The sequence below is a fragment of the Mastigoproctus giganteus genome, chromosome 11 (genome assembly GCF_048544385.1).
Source record: "Mastigoproctus giganteus isolate SK-2022 chromosome 11, ASM4854438v1, whole genome shotgun sequence".
Classification (NCBI taxonomy): Eukaryota; Metazoa; Arthropoda; class Arachnida; order Uropygi; family Thelyphonidae; genus Mastigoproctus; species Mastigoproctus giganteus.
Genome location: NC_143585.1, coordinates 52024441 through 52046257, shown reverse-complemented (window position 1 = coordinate 52046257; position 21817 = coordinate 52024441). Strand labels below are relative to the sequence as shown.

At 36.6% G+C, this 21817-nt stretch overlaps 1 protein-coding gene across 1 annotated transcript in view; it reads right to left on the bottom strand.

The window, feature by feature from the left end:
• LOC150078007 (FRAS1-related extracellular matrix protein 2-like) overlaps positions 1-21817 on the bottom strand; it is a 94354-nt gene that overhangs the window by 6951 nt on the left and 65586 nt on the right. The window contains exons 4-20 of the mRNA XM_090385347.1: positions 20964-21194; positions 19088-19213; positions 18576-18824; positions 18306-18455; positions 17516-17725; positions 17051-17248; positions 16775-16939; positions 16148-16330; positions 15887-16017; positions 14479-14631; positions 13839-14046; positions 13515-13679; positions 10590-10875; positions 7955-8063; positions 5906-6098; positions 5651-5755; positions 707-834 (exon numbers count right to left, since the gene is read on the bottom strand). Of these exons, the coding sequence (XP_090241473.1) occupies positions 707-834; positions 5651-5755; positions 5906-6098; positions 7955-8063; positions 10590-10875; positions 13515-13679; positions 13839-14046; positions 14479-14631; positions 15887-16017; positions 16148-16330; positions 16775-16939; positions 17051-17248; positions 17516-17725; positions 18306-18455; positions 18576-18824; positions 19088-19213; positions 20964-21194 (2990 nt within the window). The remainder of the gene's footprint in view (positions 1-706; positions 835-5650; positions 5756-5905; positions 6099-7954; positions 8064-10589; positions 10876-13514; positions 13680-13838; positions 14047-14478; positions 14632-15886; positions 16018-16147; positions 16331-16774; positions 16940-17050; positions 17249-17515; positions 17726-18305; positions 18456-18575; positions 18825-19087; positions 19214-20963; positions 21195-21817) is intronic.

Sequence of the window (21817 nt, the reverse complement as noted above, 5' to 3'; positions counted from 1 at the left end):
AAATTAAAATAACCGGCATAAATAACAAGATAAATATACGAAATATATATTCCTATTTCAAGAAACAGTTCTTTAAAATTCCTTTATTTCTTATAGAGAGTGTGGTACTTTAAAGGAGAAGCATCGCTGGCCATTCTAACAAAAATAAAGCTGAAAACTAGCAGCACAAGGCTTATGAAAACAGAAAGGCCCAGCGAACGGAAAGCTAATAGAATACAGGAATTCAAATGTAAATACTCTTTAAAAAAAAAGCTCTCAATAATCTGACAGCCGAATAGGACGTGTGAACTGTTGTGCCGGTATTTTGGCCTTTAAGGTGACAAATTGACCGATTCGCAAGGAATCTACCATCACTCACGAGTAGTAGACGGGCGATATTTTCACTACAAACAAGTTCTACAGTTATGAATGATTCTGTTGAAGAAAAGTAAAGTAATCCATTCTAAAAAGCGAAGAGTTTTATAGTCGCTTGACTTCAATAACAAAAGATGCGAGTTTAAAAGGGATTGAGTAATTCATCATCAACAGGGGACGTTGGGAAGAGGTTCTCTGGAAGGATTTCAGTCTCTAGAAAAGTTTCCAACTTAAACTTGAATTTACAAATTTTTTAGGATGGAAACACCATATTTGCCTTAGAGGTCAAATCGTTTTCATTTAAATTAAAGGCGTGCTTGGATTTGTATGTGGTAATTGAACTGCTACTTACCGCGAAATCCGATATAAATTGCCATTCCTGTTCTGGTTGAGCATAAGTGGGTTCGCTTCGTATTAGTTCCAAAGTGAAGGTCAGGTCCGGATGTTCTGGTGCTACAACCATCGCGGTCATCCCAGTACCTTTTGAAAAAAATAAATGAACTTTATAAAAATTCTTTTGGTAAAGACTTGTGTGTGTATGAAGATACTGTTTTACTAACTGTGGTGGATAATTATATTAAGTTCAGATGACATTAAAAATACGCGATTATTCAAAGCAGGAAATATTAATTGACTTAAATTAGAATAGTGCGAAGGGACAAATTAAATCGGTAAAGTTTTAATTTATATATGCAGATTTGGTTACCTTACGTAACATTCGCTATCGGATTCTGAAGAAGTCAGGGTAAGAATTACTCTAACTTCATATAGTTTTCTAGCACAATTAATTCTAATTAATACTCTTAGAGATACATTGATATATATTTTACCAATACTAGGAAACTGTATAAATTTAAAACAGATTCAGGGAATGCCATTTACATAAAATGAAGTTTAGAAAATCATACCTGCTAACCATGTTAGAAAGAATTTTTATCATTATTATAACAAAAGAAATTCCCTTGATAGCCACTGCGCTAGTTAGGGGTTACGGTTATAAAAAGAATACTTAGTATACAATCACGGGTTCTATAGGGTGATATGTCAAGCTATGCAGGTTTATGTATAGAATTATATACAAAGTTATATAGAGTAAGGTGTTACAATGACAATTTTTGCTAAATTGTCATTATACCAATTATTATAGTTAAATAATTATAATCTTGGTTGATGGTGGCACTTCTGAATTTCACCAGTGTATATAATTTAGATAAGGTTCTCTGTATTTGCTAATCAGCACCCAGCAAGTACAATCTATTCTGAATTGATTTATAGGTATCCATTTTATGAAAATACGTTTTTAGGCTATCAGACCTATTCAGTTTGTTGTGTAGTGGAATAGGAGTTCTTTCTGACCACGCATGTTCCTGAAGCCTTGAGCACGATCTTTGATTTTGGATGCTTCCAATCGACTCGTCATTAATTGTGCGAGCGTCTTTAAGTTTTGGGTAATTATGAGTTTCTTCTACGGGGATGTTACTAAGTTGGTGAGCATAAGACTTTTGATATTGTAATTGAAAAAAATACACCACCCTTATAAGCCAAAGTAAAATCTATATTTGAGCCCAAGATTACAGAGTCCAGTCACAATATTATGACCACCCCCAATGCAGACATCACACACGTCTAGCGAATCGTACAGAGCACGTGTCAAGTTCACACACCGCAAGCATATAAGGCTTCATGTTCAGCATCCGTGAACAAAGTAACAGCATGGGCAAAGCATGCAACCTATCAGACCTAGAAAAAGGCATGATCATTGGCTATCGGGCCAGGAGTTACCAGCATTTCCGAAACAGCGGGCTTTGTGAAATGCTCACGTGCTGCAGTGGTGAAAGTGTATCAAGACTGGACGAATGTGACAGTTTTGGCGACCCCGACGTGCCAGTTGTGGAGTCCCATGCGCCATTGATCCAAGAGGTGAACGTCGGCTGAAATGGTTGGTCAGGACCGATCGGCGTGCTAATGTTGCTCAACTGGCCGTCCAAGTGAACCGTGGGGCCACCAGAAAGGTCTCCAATACGACAGTGCAGCGAACCCTGTTGTGCATCGGGCTCCGGAGCAGACGCTTAGTGACAGCACCCATCCTCACTGCCGTTCATCGCAAACAACGTCGTCAGTTTGCACTGCAATTCCGACACTGGACCCCGGCCGAGTGGCAACGGGTGGCCTTCTCCGATGAGTCACGGTTTCTGCTCCACCAAATGGATGGACGGTGGCGTGGGCAGCGTTATGGTCTGGGGAATGTTTTCATGGCATGGTTTGGGTCCGTTGATACCTCTGGCACCCAAATGGTTACCTATCGATCGTCGCCGATCAGGTACACCCGTGCATGTTGACTGTGTTCCCTGGGGGCGATGGTATCTATCAGCAAGACAATGCGCCATGTCATGTCGCCAGAATTGTCCGTGAGTTGTTTGAGGATCACGGCGAATACTTCAAGCTTACTCCCTTGACCACCGAATTATCAGGATCTTAACCCAATTGAAAATCTATGGGACTACCTTGATCGACACATCAGACGGATGGATACAGGAACTCCGGGGTACACAGCATGGTCACACACACCCGTAGCAACCTTCCGCGGACTTATTGAGTCCCTCCCACGGCGGCTGGCTGCGGTGCATGCTGCGAAAGGTTACTAGATAGGTGGTCACAATAATGTGACTGGACCCTGTAGTCTTTGTAGGCCTGAGGAACACCAAACCAGATTATAGAAGCGTACAGGGCAATAGGTTGTACCCATCTCTCGGTGTGTTGGGATGCCAGTTTACAGCATCTAATTCCTACCAGCTCCTACCCTGATATCCCACATTGATTTTTTTTTTTTGTGTTTAATTCTCAAACATGAGGTTAAAACGTGTACTTTTCACGGCTGTCTTAGATCTGTATGAGTGTTTGCCTTTTAAACTCTCTCCACATTAATATGAATTCCTATATCCTGTTTAGGCATGTTCGCATACGCTTAAAGTGCCTATTATCTTCACTATGTCCGTCCGCCCATTCGTTTATAACAACTCGACTCCCAGTGGACGGATTTTCGTGAAATTTTATATTTAGGCCTTCCCAAATTTTCATTAAAATCTAACCAATATAAATCAGAAATTATTTATTTTTGCATACATATCTATCGATATACCGTATATTGAAGCATGGATATTGTTTCCATGTTCTGAATTGGAGAAATGAATGAACAATATGGCGGATGCGTAGTAGAGAAATGTTCTCGGTTTAAGCGTTGCGCATATGAAGTAGCTCGTGGTTTGTTATCAGTTTACTAAGTATACAAACGATGAATCATTATTTTCTTATATTAATCACAGCAGAAACACAAAATGCGCCTTCATTTTAGTTTTTATAAACCCAGAAAGAAATAAGTAAACTGCATTACAAAAAGGTGAGTGAATATTACGCGGCGAGGTATGTTCAGTGAAGTGAAGACAATCGCTTTTATATATTACTAGTTAGTAATTAATTGGTAACTAGATAATTAGTTTAGTTTTCACTTCTGTTAACTTTTTTCCCCACTTTTGTTATCGACATTTGTGCCTTGGCATTGGTGGGATTTATTCCGAGCCCTATTATATATTTCCATTTCTTGGATTTGTACATTGGCCAGGGTACGTATTTATTGTATGGATTTCTTATAACTGTCAGAGGTTATATTTTGAAGTTGAATATTTCTTTTTTGTGCAACGTTGGTTTTAGTAGTTTCAACTGGTTCCCTTCGATTTGAAGTAATGTGTCAAGATGTTCACGAACGTTGCAGATTGAATATGTTGTGTCCAAACAGGTTTGTTTTAGGGATGGAAGTAGTTTATTTTTATTTTTTTTTTAACGAACACTTTGAGCAACATACATCCAATAGAAATGAGCACGGAATCCGCCGGTCCTTTTGGACATATGACCTTTTACTATATAACTGCTTTATATTTGTGAGATGCTTCCTGGCATCAGCATTTCTTTAAAATGCGCATTATCATATCTATGACAAATGTGTTGTTTACCTTCAGCATGAAAATGGGAACAGGTCTTGTTCAGTAGTCGATTTGCTTCCAAAGCTATTATAAGGGCAACTTTGGTAACTGTGAGGTTATTCCAATCATTATACATTCATCATTTATTTGGTTCATTATCCTTGTGAGCGAGCATATTAATAAAATTACTGTTTTTCATTGCTAGTTTTGCTTGCTTGTTTTATTTCTATACTCTTCTCGAAGGTGGTACTTGGTCAGTCATAAAGCATGAGTCATCAATTATTCTTTTGCCAAATTATTCTTTTCGATTGCTTTACTTCTGTAAGAACCATTTTTTTTTTTTTTTGCAGTGGGTCTTCTGTTTCTGAAAAACTGGCTTTCTTGGTCTTGTACTGGGTAAAGTTTCCTTTGCCACTTTCTGTACCCCTTTTGTTTTTTAATTAGTTTTGTCTAGCCGTAAAACCATCTGTTACTTCTCTCCGAAGTCTACCTCTTTAGCTGCGTACCGCTTCCCGTATGTCATGTGATATATCTTTGGTCAAGATGGTAGTGCTTCGTATACTGATTTGCTATACAAGAGTCATCCCAGTTGAGAGCGCTTGGTTGTTGTAGAATTTTTCAAGTTTGAGATATTTAATTGAGAAGACTTTTCTAATCGTTATCTGTTCCTCCCATTATATAGATGTCTGCTACGAAAAATTCGCAAGCAATGGGTTCATGTTCATAAAGCTCTCGTTGCTTCATTTAATTCTTTTTTTTTGCGTTTATATCTGGGAAGGGGCATGTTAAAATTACCCACTTTATGGGGATACCTTCGGAATTAAGTTAGATGCCACTCGCGCTGGAAGTTCTGAACGATTTTCATGTGCGTGTGTGGGGATTTGCCATGAATCTATGTTGTCATCGTTGATCTAGGTCTCAAGCAAGAGATTTGTTTACATCACACCCAGGATCTGTCTGGAAGGAATACCTCCTCTTTCCTTTCTCCAGTTTCTGTTACTGGTCTGCCTGCTTCCCAATGGGACCTTTGATGGTATGTAAGTAGCCTTCAATACAGTTATCTTTCTGTGTATCTGCTTGTATCTTATTGTCCATCGTATTGGACAGGTAGCATTAAATTTCATCCCTGTATGACATCCCTCTTTATCATTTTGAACTCTGAGCGAAGGAAAGAAGAGAAAATAGAAGAAATTAAAAAGAAAAATAAGAATGAAAGAAAGAAAATAATGAGAAAAACAAGATGAAAAAAGAATGAGATAAATAAAAAAAATGAAACAAAACATTATTGTTGATCTCTAAGTATTATCAGCATCACTTACCCGGATGACCAAGTACAAACTGTCCGCGAAATCTTGGTTCCGTCCTGAAGTTCACCACCAACCGTCCGTCGTCCCCAATGGTCATTCCCGTAGGGAAGAGATTACCTTCAAGAAAAATGGCCGAAAACAATATTCGAAAAACAATAGACAGGAATAATAATCAACTATTACTAAATAGAATCAAAGTACATAATTTTTAACTTAGTTATTGCCAGCTGTGTTTGTTAAAAGATATATTTCTCGTAGGTCCCGTACCTTGAAGTTGAGATTCTTCGGGAGCTCCGATTCCATTCTGCCACAAAATGGCGGTGTCGTAAACGAAAGTCAGACGTAGATAAGAACTGAGATCGTTGTGTTGCCATCCTCCAGTGGCCACAGGAGAATGAAAGATGTAGGAGACATGCAGAGGAACCCGAACCGACACATACGACTGGATTAGATTTAACACCTGAAAAATTTCGTCGCTTTAAACAGCTGTCCGTGGTTGTAAAACAAACAATACAGAAACAAACTGAATTCCTAGATATTGTCGACATTGCTTTACTAGTAAAGTACAGCTATAATTTTCAAGAGATTCAAGTGGATGCTATTAATCATGTAAAAATAGTTCAACAACGGGAACAATTATTCTTTTAAGTGATTCTTATTTATTACTCACTCTTCACGAGTATGTAATAAATAATAACCAACTGAAGCATGTTCACGTCTTGTCCAGTTTTCTGCCGCCTTTTTAATTGGCAAAGCGCATAGTTACAGTGGCAACATGGTAATGTACAAGAAATTGCAATTGCCAATAAAATCTATTTTAAATTTTTGATATTTATTCTAAGGCTTTAAGGCTAAAATGAGAAATGAACTGTATGAAGGAATTAAAACTTGCGTAACATGGAGCAATTTTGAAGCGCCATTTTGAATATTGGTAATTCAAAATGGCGCTTGACTTGCAGCAGCATTATTTTTCTCGTTGAGAGTTACTTTTCGACCAGATCTTAAGTAATAGGAATTGTTTGTGCTAAATCTAAAAACTGAAGGTTAATTCTCTTGATCCCAAGATCATTATCGTCTATTAAGTGCTGCATAGAGTGAAATAAATTTTAGTGTGTAAATTTAATTTGTTTTTTGACAAGGCATAAAAATATCAAAACAAAAACAAAAACAGTCCGGCTCAGTTTCATTATTTATCATGCACCTTTAACTATGATTTATCGCGTGATATATCGGGAGTCCCTCGGTGCAGAGGGACTTCCGATATGTCATAATACGAAGTAAACTCCAACGAGCAAAACTCGAGATTAAGACGGAATCTTTAAAAAATATGTAGAAATGATTTTATTAAGACGAAACCGAAACCTTGAATTTTATTTATTATAGAAGTTTTTAAATTTTCTGCAAAGGACTGCATCCAATGAAAATATCTCTGTATTTTACAAATGTTACCTGTATGAAGTCATTTGACTTATTAAGGATAAACGGGGAAAATATACCCATTGCAAAAGCGCTCCATTTATTGATTGATACATTGATATAATACATCAGAGTAATTTTGATGTAACTTGATTGCAATTTATAAGGTTATACGAGCTCTTTGGATAGCATTAACCTTATTTATAAATAAGGCATCGGTGGGAGTTTTGGTCAAAGTCAATAATATCAAAGATTCACAGAAATTCCAAGAGCCTTATACATTCTTGAATAGATTCTAGATATTTAATGAAGTTCCTGTCCGGTTTTTTTGGTTTTTCGAAAACCTTATCTGGAAAAATGCACACATCGAGTAGGTACAAATATATTTTCAATTTCAGAAGGAAACACGAAGAATCTCCAGAAAAGAACAAACAGAACTTCACCGACGAGAGTAATATAATGTTCAGAGAAGTGGAATTTTCCGCGAAACAATCATAATGACCACGATCGATTATACAATATGGAATACGGTGATTGGCACTTCATCTAGAAAAAAACTTTTTGTTCCTTTTAAGATTTTGATCCAATTATTTTCACAATTTAGCCCACTGTGCGTTGGTAGCGAGTTACCCACCAATATCTTTCGTGCACAAGTTTTAAACTCATAAACTCATTCTCACAAACTTTCTTTTTACCCGTCATATGCAGTAAAACAAAACTGGGTTTCATAGCTTTTGGATACCAATATTGAATTATAATACAAAAAAAATTTGTATTACGAAAACGATCATTATGTATATATCTAATTTGATGTCATTTCGTTTAACTTAGATATTTACTGAGCTAGCTGAAGACTTCATTTGGACTTAAAGCAATTTCTTCCACTATTGATGAACTTACCTGTCCATCAGTTCCAATAGTCCCTCCGCAATCCGTCACAAGTTCCGACATGTCGTAATACGAGGTAAACTCCCACATGCAAGACTCGAGATCGAGATTACGATAGAATCTGTTAAAAATATACGGAAATGATTTTATTAAGACGAAATCGAAACCTTGAGTTTTTATTTATTCTAGAGGTTTTTTTCTTCAACTTTTTCTACAAAGGATTTCAAAAACTGCAAATATTTTGCAACTAGAGAGTAACTTTCCAACTATTTCTGAAGGAACTGATTGTCTGTGCGACAGTCAAGGGGGAGAGGGGTCATTGGTGAATCAACTCTCTCGTATGGGGTCATTTTAGGAAAGTGGAGGGTAGTATTTTAAGGATAGTAGCATTTCATAATTATTTAGAGAAGTAACGTTGAGGGCGGAAGTGCAACGTTAGTTTTTCTGAATGCTGAGAAAGCAACAGTTGTGATATGTTTATGTCAGGAAAGGGACAGAGGTTAGTGCAATTCCAAGCAGAGAAATCGGATCTTGTCTGGAGATCCCGGTATCTTAAAAAAATAAGTATAAACGAAGAAAGGTTTCTTGCGAAACATAAAACAGTATTTGAATTTTGCCGACGACGTTATCAGACACCCATTGGAGAATAGTTTGTGAAGTTGACATTTACGATGTTAGTTGGAGGATGGATGCCCAGGACGTTTTAATTATTTGTACAGAACGAGGTTTTATAAACCATAAAGAGGAATACTGATTGCTGTCATCAGCAAAACTGTCAAGATAATTTTAAGTATGAAGGTTACCATCGATGTAGGAGAAAAGTGTAATGGACAGAATTGTTATATAAATTATCACAGTTCAGTCAATAAGTTATCTACCTATTTATGAAGGAAATGAAACAGGCAAAAATCTGGTTTTATTTTTCATTGCAACTCCCCTGGATTTCAAAACATTTGTTCCATTTCGTTGGAAATGAGGAAATAACAGACAAATAAAATTCTTTGTCCTATCCATCAAAGAACGCAAAAACAGCAGACTTCAGTTCATTATCATCAGCAAAGCGATGTCCATGTAACTTTTTCTTGAGGTGTCGAAACAGGAGTTCCAAATAGTTACTAGGGGCCAGATCTGAACTGTAAGGTGGATAGGTAAGTTCTGTAAAGCCACAGTCTCTCAAAGCAAGAGCATGTGACCTGTGCACTGGTGCGTTGTCCGGAAAAACGCACCTAAGGGATGCATATGACTCCTCAGTGACTGTCTGCTTGTGTTCCAAGTAGAGAATGTACAAAATTCCCTCGGCATTCCGAAAAAATGGTGGCCATAATCTTGCCAGCTGAAGGTTGTCGGAAATATTTTGTGTTGCGAGAACCCTTGTGCTTCCATTGCATTGATTTTTGTTTGATCTCAGGATCCCAGTGATGAACCCATGTTTCATCACCTGTAACAATTCTGGAGATGAAAGGAAGGAATCCTGAAAGTTTCATGATCCCTTCCATAAAGCTCTAAATTCTCATCACAACACTGTTCTCTGAACAGTGTTGTGAGGATGCTTCTGCACGGGATCTTATCTGGAGACCCACCTTGCACTGACCTTAATCATCCCCAAATGTTCATGGAGCATAGTTATCACTGTTCCCTCAGATCTGTCACATTCCTTAGAGATTTGGGATACCTTTTAAACGTCTGTTATTCAGCACAACGGTTTCCACAGCTTGACATATTTCTGGAGTGGTCGCTGTCACAGGCCTTCCTGGACGTGTATTATCTTCGATGGATCCTTTACCCACTTGAATTGTTTTGACCAGAATTTCGCCTGGTTATCTGGTGCACTATTGCCAAACACAGCCACCATCCTTTCGTGAATGGCCTTTTGCCTATTTCCTTCTTTGGTGAGAAACTTGATAACCGAACGATGCTCCAATTTCAGCAAATCCATAATTTGATACAGGCGTCTTCCTTCTTTCTGTTACAGCAGCACAACCTAAAAACATAGTCGGTCAAAATTAGTATAATTCAAGTTGATATATGTAGGAACATGATAAATCATGAATCATTGAAATATAACTATGGGAAGTACCTTAAGGTAGATAATTTATGGAACGCCCCTCGTATTGAGAGAATACACCTCATACCATTATATCACTTCCAGCCGCTTGAGTGGTAGACACAAAACAGTATGGATACACGACTTCATCAGGTTCACTCACTTTCGTCCTACCATTGGTGTAAAAAATAGTTAATCGAGACTCGTCAGACCACATGATTTTTTTCCATCGTTGCACGGTTCCTTTGCATTGGTGGCAGCACGCCAGTCGAATCTTTCGATTTTCTGTAGAAAGATGTGGCTTTCGTAGAGACACACGAATTACTTGACGCCAATTGCAAAATGTTTCTGAAAGTTTGGTCAGTGAGTGTAGCTTCCCCATGCTTTATAATTTACCGAAATCTAAACTTTCACATCTTGTAATATTCCTCAATAAAGCAGTCATGAATGAATCTATAAATCTTAACTAATTATTCTCTTAATTTTTCTACAAGAATTCTTTATTTACTAAATAATAAAAACTATCAGTATCATTTCTGACAGTTTTTTTTCTGTATAATTTCCAACAATTTTAATGCATAAGATAACCACTAGATGGCCTACCTCAGTGCTGGTTCAGTACGAAGTTCAGAACTGTACTGATAAGGCTCTACTTCTCCCACAACATTTGGATTTTTGATAGACTCCGTAATAAATCCATGCTTAGTTTGGACTTCGTCGTAGTCCAACAGATTAGAGCATTTATGGTGCCCTACCCGCATGCCGTCTGGACTTAAGGTCAACTCGAAGTTTGACAGTGGACGAGTAGATATGACTGGTAACATGCCATCCCAGTGAGGAATGACCAGGGTCAGTTTAATCAAATTGGGATAGTCCGGATCGTCTGTACCTGAAAGAAGACACAAATCTAGTCAGTGGTAACTCCAGAGATAATAAACATTAGCAGTGGTAATCATTATTAGAGTTGTTCGGGAGTTTAATACTAATGGAAGACTTCAGTAGTAAATCCTATTCAAAACAGGAGCCGTTTATTTTTTTTTCTTTTAACAAGCGCTCTAATGATAATAATTATTATTCGTGGAAAGTTGCCATTGTAAAGCTTGGTACGTACAACAAAAGATCCATCATTTCAGTGAAGAAAGTGGCTGACAGATAGCAACCTCACCCAAACAGTGAACTCCCTTACGTTTTTCGTTCACAGTCGGTGTGAAACCACTTTGACACCGCCTGTTCATTTCAACAGGTTTTTATACTAGAAAATTAATACGATAGGAGCTACATCTGATCATTAATAGTCCAGTATCATGCTGTTACAGCTTATGAATTAAAAGTCACGTTATGGCAGGGTTTTACAACAACTGTTTTACAACAACTGTTTTTTAATTTTACAACTAAGTTCTAGGATTGAGTTCACTGTACGCATGTCAAAGCACGTGGGTCAGCTTCCATGGTGCAACTTGCTTTGAAGCTGTGACCTACGTGACTACTTCTTTCTCTTCCTCTCTCTCTCTCTCTCTACAAAGCTATTTGCGTATCGTACGTTGTTCGCACGCAGTTGTGTGAGAGCTGTTGTGTTGTGTTGTTCAAGTGACAGAGCAAACATTAAATTTTGTTTCGATTTGGGGGAAACATGTAAATAATTCTTCTGATTTATCTTTTCCAAGCTATTTCTTGTTCCCCAAAATAAAACCCACGCGGAAAGGACATTAGGAAAAATGCGCCAGTTAAGTTCCCTGATGGCTCTGTCAGATCCTTCTAGCAATTTTCATCTTGATTTATTCTCACTCCGCCCAGTGATCGCAGTACGCTAAGAAGACGGCTAATCTTTGATCTTCCTACACTCCTCATTATCATTTATCGCCTGTAAAAGCTGCTGAATTTAATTAAGATATAATTTTTTTTTTCAGCATCCAGTTTGGTTATCGGCGTGTTCCAAAGAGAAGACTTCAAAAATCATTCTCACCATTGCCATTCATGATTTTAATACTATTGGAGACGTCTTATTTGTATTAATTAATTACTACATGTTATAAGGTTTGTTTCATGATATCAGTACACAATTTCTTAATTAAAATGAATAAGAGATCACTTCTAATTATCTGAATGTAATTTCTCTGATAAAATTGCAACACTGGATGAAAAATCTCGACAGCCAAATATCGAAACAATATTAAATTATGCTGAAAACAAATTAATTTCATGAGTATTGTTCACTTAAAACACGTTTAAAGGTTTCTAAAAAAATAATCTTTAGCATTTAGATGTTTATTCATTAATCTATATATTCCTTTCATTTTACAATGCCAGTTTTTTGCGCAAACACATCAATTCAATTCTGATTAATATCAAACTCGATTTACAATTTAAAAATAATTTTGTCATTGTCTTTAAAATAAATTCAAATATTAACATCGGGCAGGATCTCATGATCATTTGTACATATTCACTCAAGACCATTTTCCTTTCTTTGTTTTTTTTTTTATTAGTTTTGTTTCCCAAACTTTATATCTCTTACAGGTACACAGTTCAGTTTTATATATGTTACGATTTTTAACGTTTTGTTAGGTATTGCGATATTTTTTTTGTCCACTACTTTATATATTAACAGTCACTTGCATTCAGAAAGAATTTTGAAATATAATGATTGTATTAAACTTTTTCCATCATGTTCTTGCTTCAAATGGATTAATTTTACACTGTTTAAGGTCGGAAGATATTATTTCTCTAATTCAAATTAAGAAGACAGTTCTATAACCGAAACTGTCTTTTACAATAGAAACGGAAGTTGTTGTTGTTTTTTTTTTATTGACAAAACCAGTCCCTAGTGATAGATTCTCTCAGCTGAGAATAAATTGGTTTGGGACATGGCTATTCTTCACAAATACAGAAATGAAAGAGCGAGAATGAAATGTTGGGCTCCTGTCATGACACATTTTGGACACTGAGTAGCGCTGTCAACGGATAATACTTATTCTCGTGTTCTTTTTAGACACGTGCAAAAAAGAAAAAAAAAAAAGCTTTTGGTTGCAGGTGAGAGGGAGGTGGGGAGACCGAGGATTATCGGGCTGGATGAATCCGTGTCGAGGTACAGAGCTCTTTGTTTGCCCTGGCTGCTTTTCGATGCTTTCTCAGTATTGTCGGACCACCAAGGTGGAATTAGCAGAAAGGCTTGAGATGTTGACGCATATTTAAATAGATGTCTAAGAAGCAAAAAGGCTGCTTATGAATTTAAATTGATCTTTTTAAATATATTTATTTCGACATTAAATTAATAGCCTTGTTTGGTTGTTTGTTTGTTTGTTATTTGGTTTTTAGGAGCATTAGCAACTAAGCCCATATTCCTTGTTTGGTGTCCATATGTGAAATTTGCCTCAAGAATTATTTAGAATAAATAATTAAATCTCCGTTAGCATTCTTTGGTTAAATTAAGAAGAAATTTAAAATTGTGGAATCAGCAATAAATTACTTGTCTGCATTATTTAAGGAGGTTAAGAATTAATTCCTCTCCGATAAGATTTTGTGGCCTACCTGTGTATCTCATTTTGGCAGTAAATGGTTCGGCCCCAAAAGAACCCTCAACACGAGGGTTACACAGTCCTTCCTTGACTGAAACTGTAACCGGTTCGCTGTCCAATTCTAAGCCAGGATCGCCATCGGTATTTACTGCTCTGGCCGCACACTGAACCCTACTACCTGTGAATAATAAGTAACAATTAGCCTACTCATACAAGTTAACAGTAAAATTAGATTCAAAAGGAAGTAAAAAAATCTTATTTGGAACTATCGCTAGAGGGAGTCAATTTGCATTTCATTTCATTATACCTTGGGAGTAGCATTTCCTATGATACTTACCAGGAGCGAAGTAGATACTGTCCAGTGTTATATAATGAGTGTCAGTGAAAAATGTAGTTGATTCCACATCCTTCAGGTCGCTGGTTACTCCATCTTGACCGCTTGCGGCCGCTACTCTCCATCTGAATTCAGTAAGGGTATCGTTGATTCCTTCCTTTGTACAGAGCGTTCCTGTCTTGGTGAATTCCGGATGTTTCGGATTGCAAGACTGAAAAGAAAGAATGTCTTTAAAGGGGTGATTAATATCAAGTACTCTGGCATCAAATATACACTGACTAAAAGATAAGTTCTTCACAGAAATTTACTGTCAGATGAAGTGCATTAATATTTAATTTTTAAAATTTTTCATACTTCACTGGCCCGGGGCACTTACTCCTTCTGACTGAAGTCTACATCCATGTTTTTATTCTTAAACTTAAAACCTAACGATATTATGAATTTTGAACACTCATATAGAACAACATAAGACATGCCCTCCACTTTTCTGTCTAAAAACGATCGGGAACCCCTTCGCTCAAAATATCAAAGAAAAAAAAAAGAGGCCTTCTCCAAAAGGAGAGCTCAGAATTCATAATATTGTAAGTGTTTTAATTTAAACAGTTTAAGAAATGTAATTAATCAATTTCGTAATAATACTCACTGTAATACACACAACAGGGTAACCGGGGGATGGATGGACTTTGGAATGAGCCGCGTCATCGTAATCCCTCAGTGATACGACCATCGGTTTTGCGGGGAACGTTACATCTGCAACTATATCCATATCTTGGATGTAGATGATGGCCTTGGTGTCCTAGATACAAGGGTGACCAATAAACAGCAATTAAATAAGCGATTTATTAATTAACTAAACATTACTCTTTTGAAGCAATCATTTCCTGCCAGTGCACATTTACTCCATCAACTGTCCAACTTTTTAATTGCACCAGAAAATAAAAAAGTGTATGGCAAAGGATGTATTTACTTATGCATCGCATTTTGAACTTCTGTATTTGTAACCCTTTCCAATAATGTGGGAAGAGGACACAAATCAGAAGGTCCCAGACCGGAGCCGCGCGGTTGATGCCCACTACCTAGTTAGTTTATTAATAGACATGAAAATATGTGCCTATTTATGGAAATACAGACAAATGAAAGCAATCATGTAATTTGTGGCGTAGAAAACGATCTCAATGAAGATCGTATAGGGCATCACCACCATGTTGCATTCGCTATAAATAGGGAAAGAAAGAATGGGATTTTGCCAGCTTCAACATTCTGTTGAAGCTGGCAACAAAAATATAATTTTTGGCAGGGATGAATCCAAACTTTCTTCTCCTATGGGGAACCTTATAACGATGGTGATATATGCGATTGATAGTAATTGAAAATTTAGTTTGAATTTATCTCAAGTTTTTAACCAGCTTTAATATACAATACGTATAGTTATAATAAACAACTTAATATAATTATTTAAAAATGTATCGAAGCCGCTGTATTTGTCCCATTTTTAACCGAGGCTTTGGTGGCCATTGTTTTCTGGGGACCACACCATGCTAGAAAGCTCTCTAATTATCTGTCTGGTTTAATTTTTAAATTTACTTCATTCTTTATGTGGCTCCCTTATATATTTGTTGATATAACAAAATAATATTTCTACAACCGGCATATTTTATGCAAGACAGACAGACATACATACATAGCCTGAAAAAAAAAAATTGTGATAGATCGATCTCGAGACTGACTTGCCAGAATAGTAATCCGATTGAAAGGCGATCCAACGCACTATTGGAAGGGCATGAGAATTAGCTAGTCGGTGTACTAAGGTCACAAATTTAAATCATGGGTTCATCCGTTACTGGTCTATAAAGATAGCACACGGCGTTCTTACCGAATTTCTGGGTATATTACAATATATGAACAGTTTATTCAGAAAGACCAACTGATGGATTGGTCTTTCTTTTGAGCTGATGACTGCAGCATCCTTTTCTATATTATAAAGAGTTATTCAAATTGAGACGGCTTTTCTAATTAAAAATAAAATAATCTAAATGGAACATTGTACTCACCTTGATTTCTGCGACCATATTTTTATCTGGTCTCAAGTGAATCGTAAACGCCTCTCGATGTTCTTTTTCGCCGTCAAACAGCACTTCGACTTCCACAAGAATTCTACTAATGTTCACTCCAAACTCCAGCTCTGTAAAGTGCACGAACATGCTTATCAGTGATGAAATGGCAGGATTAGAATGTTGGGTTTGACATTAGCTGTTATGTTGTTAGATACGCCTATGATTACTGAACATGTAATTCAACTAATATGTTCTTACCTTTAGAGAAAGGTAAATAATCCACAGAGGACTTGGCTGATCCATCTTTCGTATGAATGCGTACCAGAGACGTCTTTGACAAATCTCCATTACGTACTACTGGAAGCAAAACAGTAACTACGTCCTCGGACTTCCTTGGTTCTTTGACGTTAAATCTGGTCTGTTCTAGTTTAATAACTGGTTCTGTGGGAAAAGAAAAAAAAATCTTAAAACTGTTAATGAAATAAAGATTTAAATTAAAAATCATATTTAAAATTAAATTAAAATATAGTGTGCTATACTGGGAATTTATCCAAAAAAACAGCAATGTAATGATACAAAAATACTATTTGTGCAGTGTCGTGATCAATATTTTCTTCTAAATGTGTTCCTAAAAGTAAAGACCAAAATGGCGAAGCGAACTCAAGTACCGATAAGACTAAGGTTATATCATGTGATTTGTTAACTTTAAGGTTTGATTTGAAAAATACGATTTGTTACTTTATTTCATCTGGAGTCAATCATCCAAAATTCTTTACTACATTAAAGATACAGAAGCTCGCATGCGCCAACACGAAATAAAAAGATAAAATAAAACACCACCCTCGAACAATGACAAAGCAAATTTTCTAAGATCATTGCACCTACTGTCAGAGTCATCTTTGATAGTTACAGTCGTTACATTCTGTGGACCAACTGCTGCGTCCCCTGCTGTTCCACTAGTAGCATTTCCAAGAACAAGGCGGAACTCTTCGTCTTTCTCATAGATGGTGTCGTCTACCAGGGTCACTGTACAGGGTTTCTCCATCTCACCTAGAAGTATGCGTACATATTATATACATATCTTTTGTATTTCTTTTGAAACAGTTAACTCCAGTCACGGACTAGATCTAAAACCCATACGAGAACAGTTATATACATTACCTGGTTCAAACAGAACGAAAGAATCATTTGTATCTGGCCTTTCATCGAAGTCATCCATCACTTTTGCAGAAGCCTGACGGGTGTAGCAACGAACTGCCGAGAAGTGACCTACATCCCCACTTCGGACTATGAACGCGCTAACTTTACCGTCACTTTCAAAGCCAACGTAAGCGGGCTCTTTGAACTGCATTTGTGGTACTGGAAGAAAACGGATACAAATTGTTAACTAAATATGATTGATGGATTTTTCGGAAGACATCTAACACAGCGCGCGCACTTGAGAATTGTTACTGAGATAATTAGTATTTTAAGAAGCAAATTACAGTCAAGAACTTTAATTGGAATCGAAATATGGAGTAAAATATCTTCTATAATTGGCTATTTTAATTTTATATATTAGTACGGTTCACAATTATGTATTATCTCAATATTTGATGGATTATTTTGACTTGATTGTTAACTTACTATCAGTAGTGGAGTCGTTAATGTATACCACGGCTTTGTTGGGATCACCGAGAGTAGCATTCATTGGCATCCTTAACACCAGTTCAAAGGTTTCAGGTCCTTCCAGGACAGGTTGTCCGAGGTCATCAAGAATAGCGACACGGAATGTCTGCATCGTGACTCCTGGAGCGAAATCAAGATTCCTGCCGGTTCCGACATAATCATGTCCCACTGAAAAGAAAACAAAAATCGATTAATGTTTGAAAGAGAAAGCAAATGGATCTTGTAATCATTTCTGCTTATTGAGATAAGTGAATTCGTGTTACTTGTACTACTGAGCACCGATTCAAATACAGGTTTTTTACAGTAGAAGGACAGTGATTTTTCCATTCTGCTAGCTACAAGGACCCTTTTGAACTTTAAATGAGCAGCATCTTAGTGAGGTACAGAACTGCAACGTATTTTATATAGTAATAGTTCATTTAAATTGTGGTAGGATATGGCGTCCTTTTTAATTCAACTTACCTCATGTAATTCCAGAACTTTGTAAGCAATAAAGAGAAAGAGGGAAAAAAATATGTAATACATGAATGAACAGGTTAACGAGTTATTAAAATTAAATTGTTTAAGGTAGATCAAGTTTCATTGGAGTGTACAATACTTTGTGCACTGTTCACTTCAGCTTAGTATTAAATATGCATTTTTAAATTTTCTTTACTTTGCATTAATGCAGAAAACGCTCAAACTTATTGATTAGATCCATATTAACATCTTTTCCTGGATATACAACCGCTTTCGAGATATTTCTTACCTTCTGCAGACACTGGATCTGACGGCTTTGATTGGACAGTTATAGTGGATGGTTTCGATAGGTCAGTGCCAGTTCTCCACACCATCACTTCCACATACCCATCACTCTCATCCACAGAATATTCGGGCTGCCCGAAGTAAAATGATGGTACTGAAATATGAACAAAACATGGTGAGATTTATATTTTAAAATAATAGTTGGACTTTTTGGAAGAAAAAAAAAACAGTAAATATAACATCGGCTTACTTAACAGAACTTGGCAGGACTTACCATCTTCAACATCAGGAGAAATAACCACTTCGGTTTCGTTGTAATTGCCAAGTCGACCTCCCATGGGCATGGTCAGACGAACAATGAAAGATTCCTCGTCTTCGTACAAAGAGTCATCGATTATCACGATTCTGCAGAAGTGCAAATTGTCACCTTGAAGGAATCTGATGACGCTTGTGTGGTCTTCTGGCCTGCTAATGTAGTCGGAATAGGAAAGTACAGACTTCGGCACTGTACCGGCAGCGCTCCCTGGAATATTAAACGTGAATTACTATAATCAGATTTATATACACTTATTTTCGTGGTGTTTAATAATTAAAGAAGCGTAAAAAAAGTTATTTGACATATACAGATTTGGATTCCACTCTGAAGAAGCTTTACCCGTATTAACCATACAAAAATTTAAGTAATTTTACTTTCCAAAAATTATGATTTTTTTTGGAAAAATTAGATAATTAATTTTAATGAAGTTCCCCTCTTAATTCTTCTCTTTCTATACGTTATTTTCTTACCTGATTGTGTGGAACAAATCACCATCATCTCCTTACTAAGATCCCCTTCTCTCTTTATAGGAAGCATCAGTTCTCCAACGTTTTCTTCTACCACATACTTCTTATCGGGAATAAAGATAGTTGACTCTGTAATATAAAATAGTGTATAAAATAGTAAAGAATTTCATTGAACATACAGTCACTGGCCAAAAAAACTAGAAACCTCCATTCAGTATCTAGTAGGGCCACTTTTTGTCCGAATTACAGCCATACACGTCGTGGCACGGATTCCAGCTCCATGTTTGACCATTATTTCATAATTATGAACTGCTATATTCTGGTCAGTAGACAACTGCAAAGCCAAATTGCCATGTTCAAGATATTCTCAATTGGACTTGTCTTGAGAATTAGGCAGCCAGAATAGATGTTGGAAACCTTGGGAATTTTCCTCGAACCATTCAGATACAGTTTTTGTACTGTAGATAGTTGTTGGCGTTTTAAAAAATTCCATTGCAATCCTGGTCAAAATGAAGCATTGCAGGGTGAAGGTGATCCGATACGACAGAAAGATATTCATTTGAGGTAACACGACTATGAAAAAATCCAGTCCACATAAACCGAGCGGACATTATGCCATGATACTCTATCCACTTGCGTGGTGGACTCCATAACAGCTTTCTGAAAATCAGTCTTTCCATAACCCGATGGTCTAAGGAGCCCAGGAAAGCTTACAGTATTTATCTGATATCAAGAACTAACTTGTGATCTTACCATGTTACAGGATACATTTAAATACAACATGTAAAATACTATCAACATGTATTTTACATGTTGATAGCAATTGTACAAGGTTTATAGTTTTTTTGGCCAGTGAGTGTATAACCAGATGATAATAACTGATTTAATATATATATATTGTTTTTTCTCAAAGGTTTATTGACACGACTGGTTACCCATAGTTCTAAAAAGTGATTGGTTCTCATTTAGGGAGTCTTTGAGACTTAGTACTTAAACCGCTTTAAGGTCACACCTTATGAGCATTTATTGCCTGAGCCTGATTCTTTTTCATATTCAGACAACTTATTTTTAAAGAAGTATTGCAGAATATCAGAATGACAGCTAAATGAAGATTTATAGAGGTTTGATCAGAAAAGGCGATAAAAATGAATTAACCAGATAATCTATTAATATTTTGTAATTATCAAAAATGGGGAATATGTATCTATATGAGAGAGAGAGAGAGAGATGCGTAAATTATACAGTACATTAATGTTCTAAAATTGACCACAATTGCCATCGGGAACCTCTTTTGTATTTCTTGAAAAAAATAAATGAATCTAAAAATCATTACCAGCTGGTTATCCTTAATATTCCAACCCACGGCAATCTTTCAACTTTCATTACTATTTAATTAATTGATAGGCGAAGAAGGAAAGAAGGAATAGTAATTTTCTAGTTCTTTTAATAACCCCCATAACTACTAGTGTTGAGAGATGTCTTTATCGTGGTCCGACATCTAAATCACCTCAACCCATTAATACCCGTGATCAAATGTAACAGACAAAAATAAATTAATGGATCATTATCGCGGTTATAATTGCATTTTGGGTTTGAAGGTAGCGATTATACGTCATTCTGTGGATTTAATATTCCACAACTCAACCAACCTAGTCCTGAACAGGTTGCTGTAATAGACCACAAAATGGCAGAAAGAAATGACAAAAAAAAAACAAAACCTAAATTAAATAATCGTAATAGATGTATTTCTTAATTTTACTGTATTTAGTAATATTAATTTAATATTTTAAATTTATGCTAATTTATTAATATAAAATATTTAAAGCGCTTATTTTCGCGACTACTTTTGGATGATATTCAAGAGTGAGTGACTACTTACCATCTTCTTCGTCCAGGATGGTGATGACTGCTTTGTTTGGCTGTTCGAGGGCAGCCATTACTGGTTCCTCGAGTTCTATTTCAAACTGTTCTCCTTTCTCATAGAGGGTGTCCTCAAAGATTCTAATCTTCCACTTGGCTTCCGTTTGTCCGGGATTAAACTGAACTTGCTTGGCAAAATGTCCTCCGAAATCCAATCCTTCTTTGGCTGTTAGGTTGTGGGTCTTTAGCCCTGCGTAAAGATAAAAGTGATTATTCGGCTATTTTTATACGTATTTCTTAATGTTTTAAGACCCACCGGAGACAAGTAAAGTTAAGAAGAATATATATAGAGAGAGATAATTGGAAGAGCAATGAAAGAGAAAAAGAAAGGTAAAGAACAGAAAATAAAGATAGAGGGAAGGGAAAAATAAAGTAAAAAAAAAAGGAAGAGCGATGACAGAAAACGAGAGAGAAAGAAAGGGTGAGAGATAGAGAAAAAGACGGAGCGAAAGAGAAAAAAAGGAGGTGAGAAAAAAGAAAAGAGTCAGAGAAGAGAGAAAGAAGAGGCATAGGAGAGAGAGAGAGAGAGAGAGAGAGAGAAAGGGATCAGAAAGAAAGAGGCAGAGAAGGATGAGAAAAAAAGAGAGGCAGAGAACAGAAAGGAGGGACGAGAAAACAAAAAGGCAGAGAACGGAAAGAAGAGAGGGATGAGAAGAGAGAAAGAAAGGGGGCGAGAAAAAAGAAAGAGGCAGAGAAGAGAGAAAGAAAAGAGGATGAGAAAAGAGGCATAGGAGAGAGAGAGAGAGAGAGAGAGAAAGAAAAGAGGATGAGAAAAGAGGCATAGGAGAGAGAGAGAGAGAGAGAAAGAAAAGA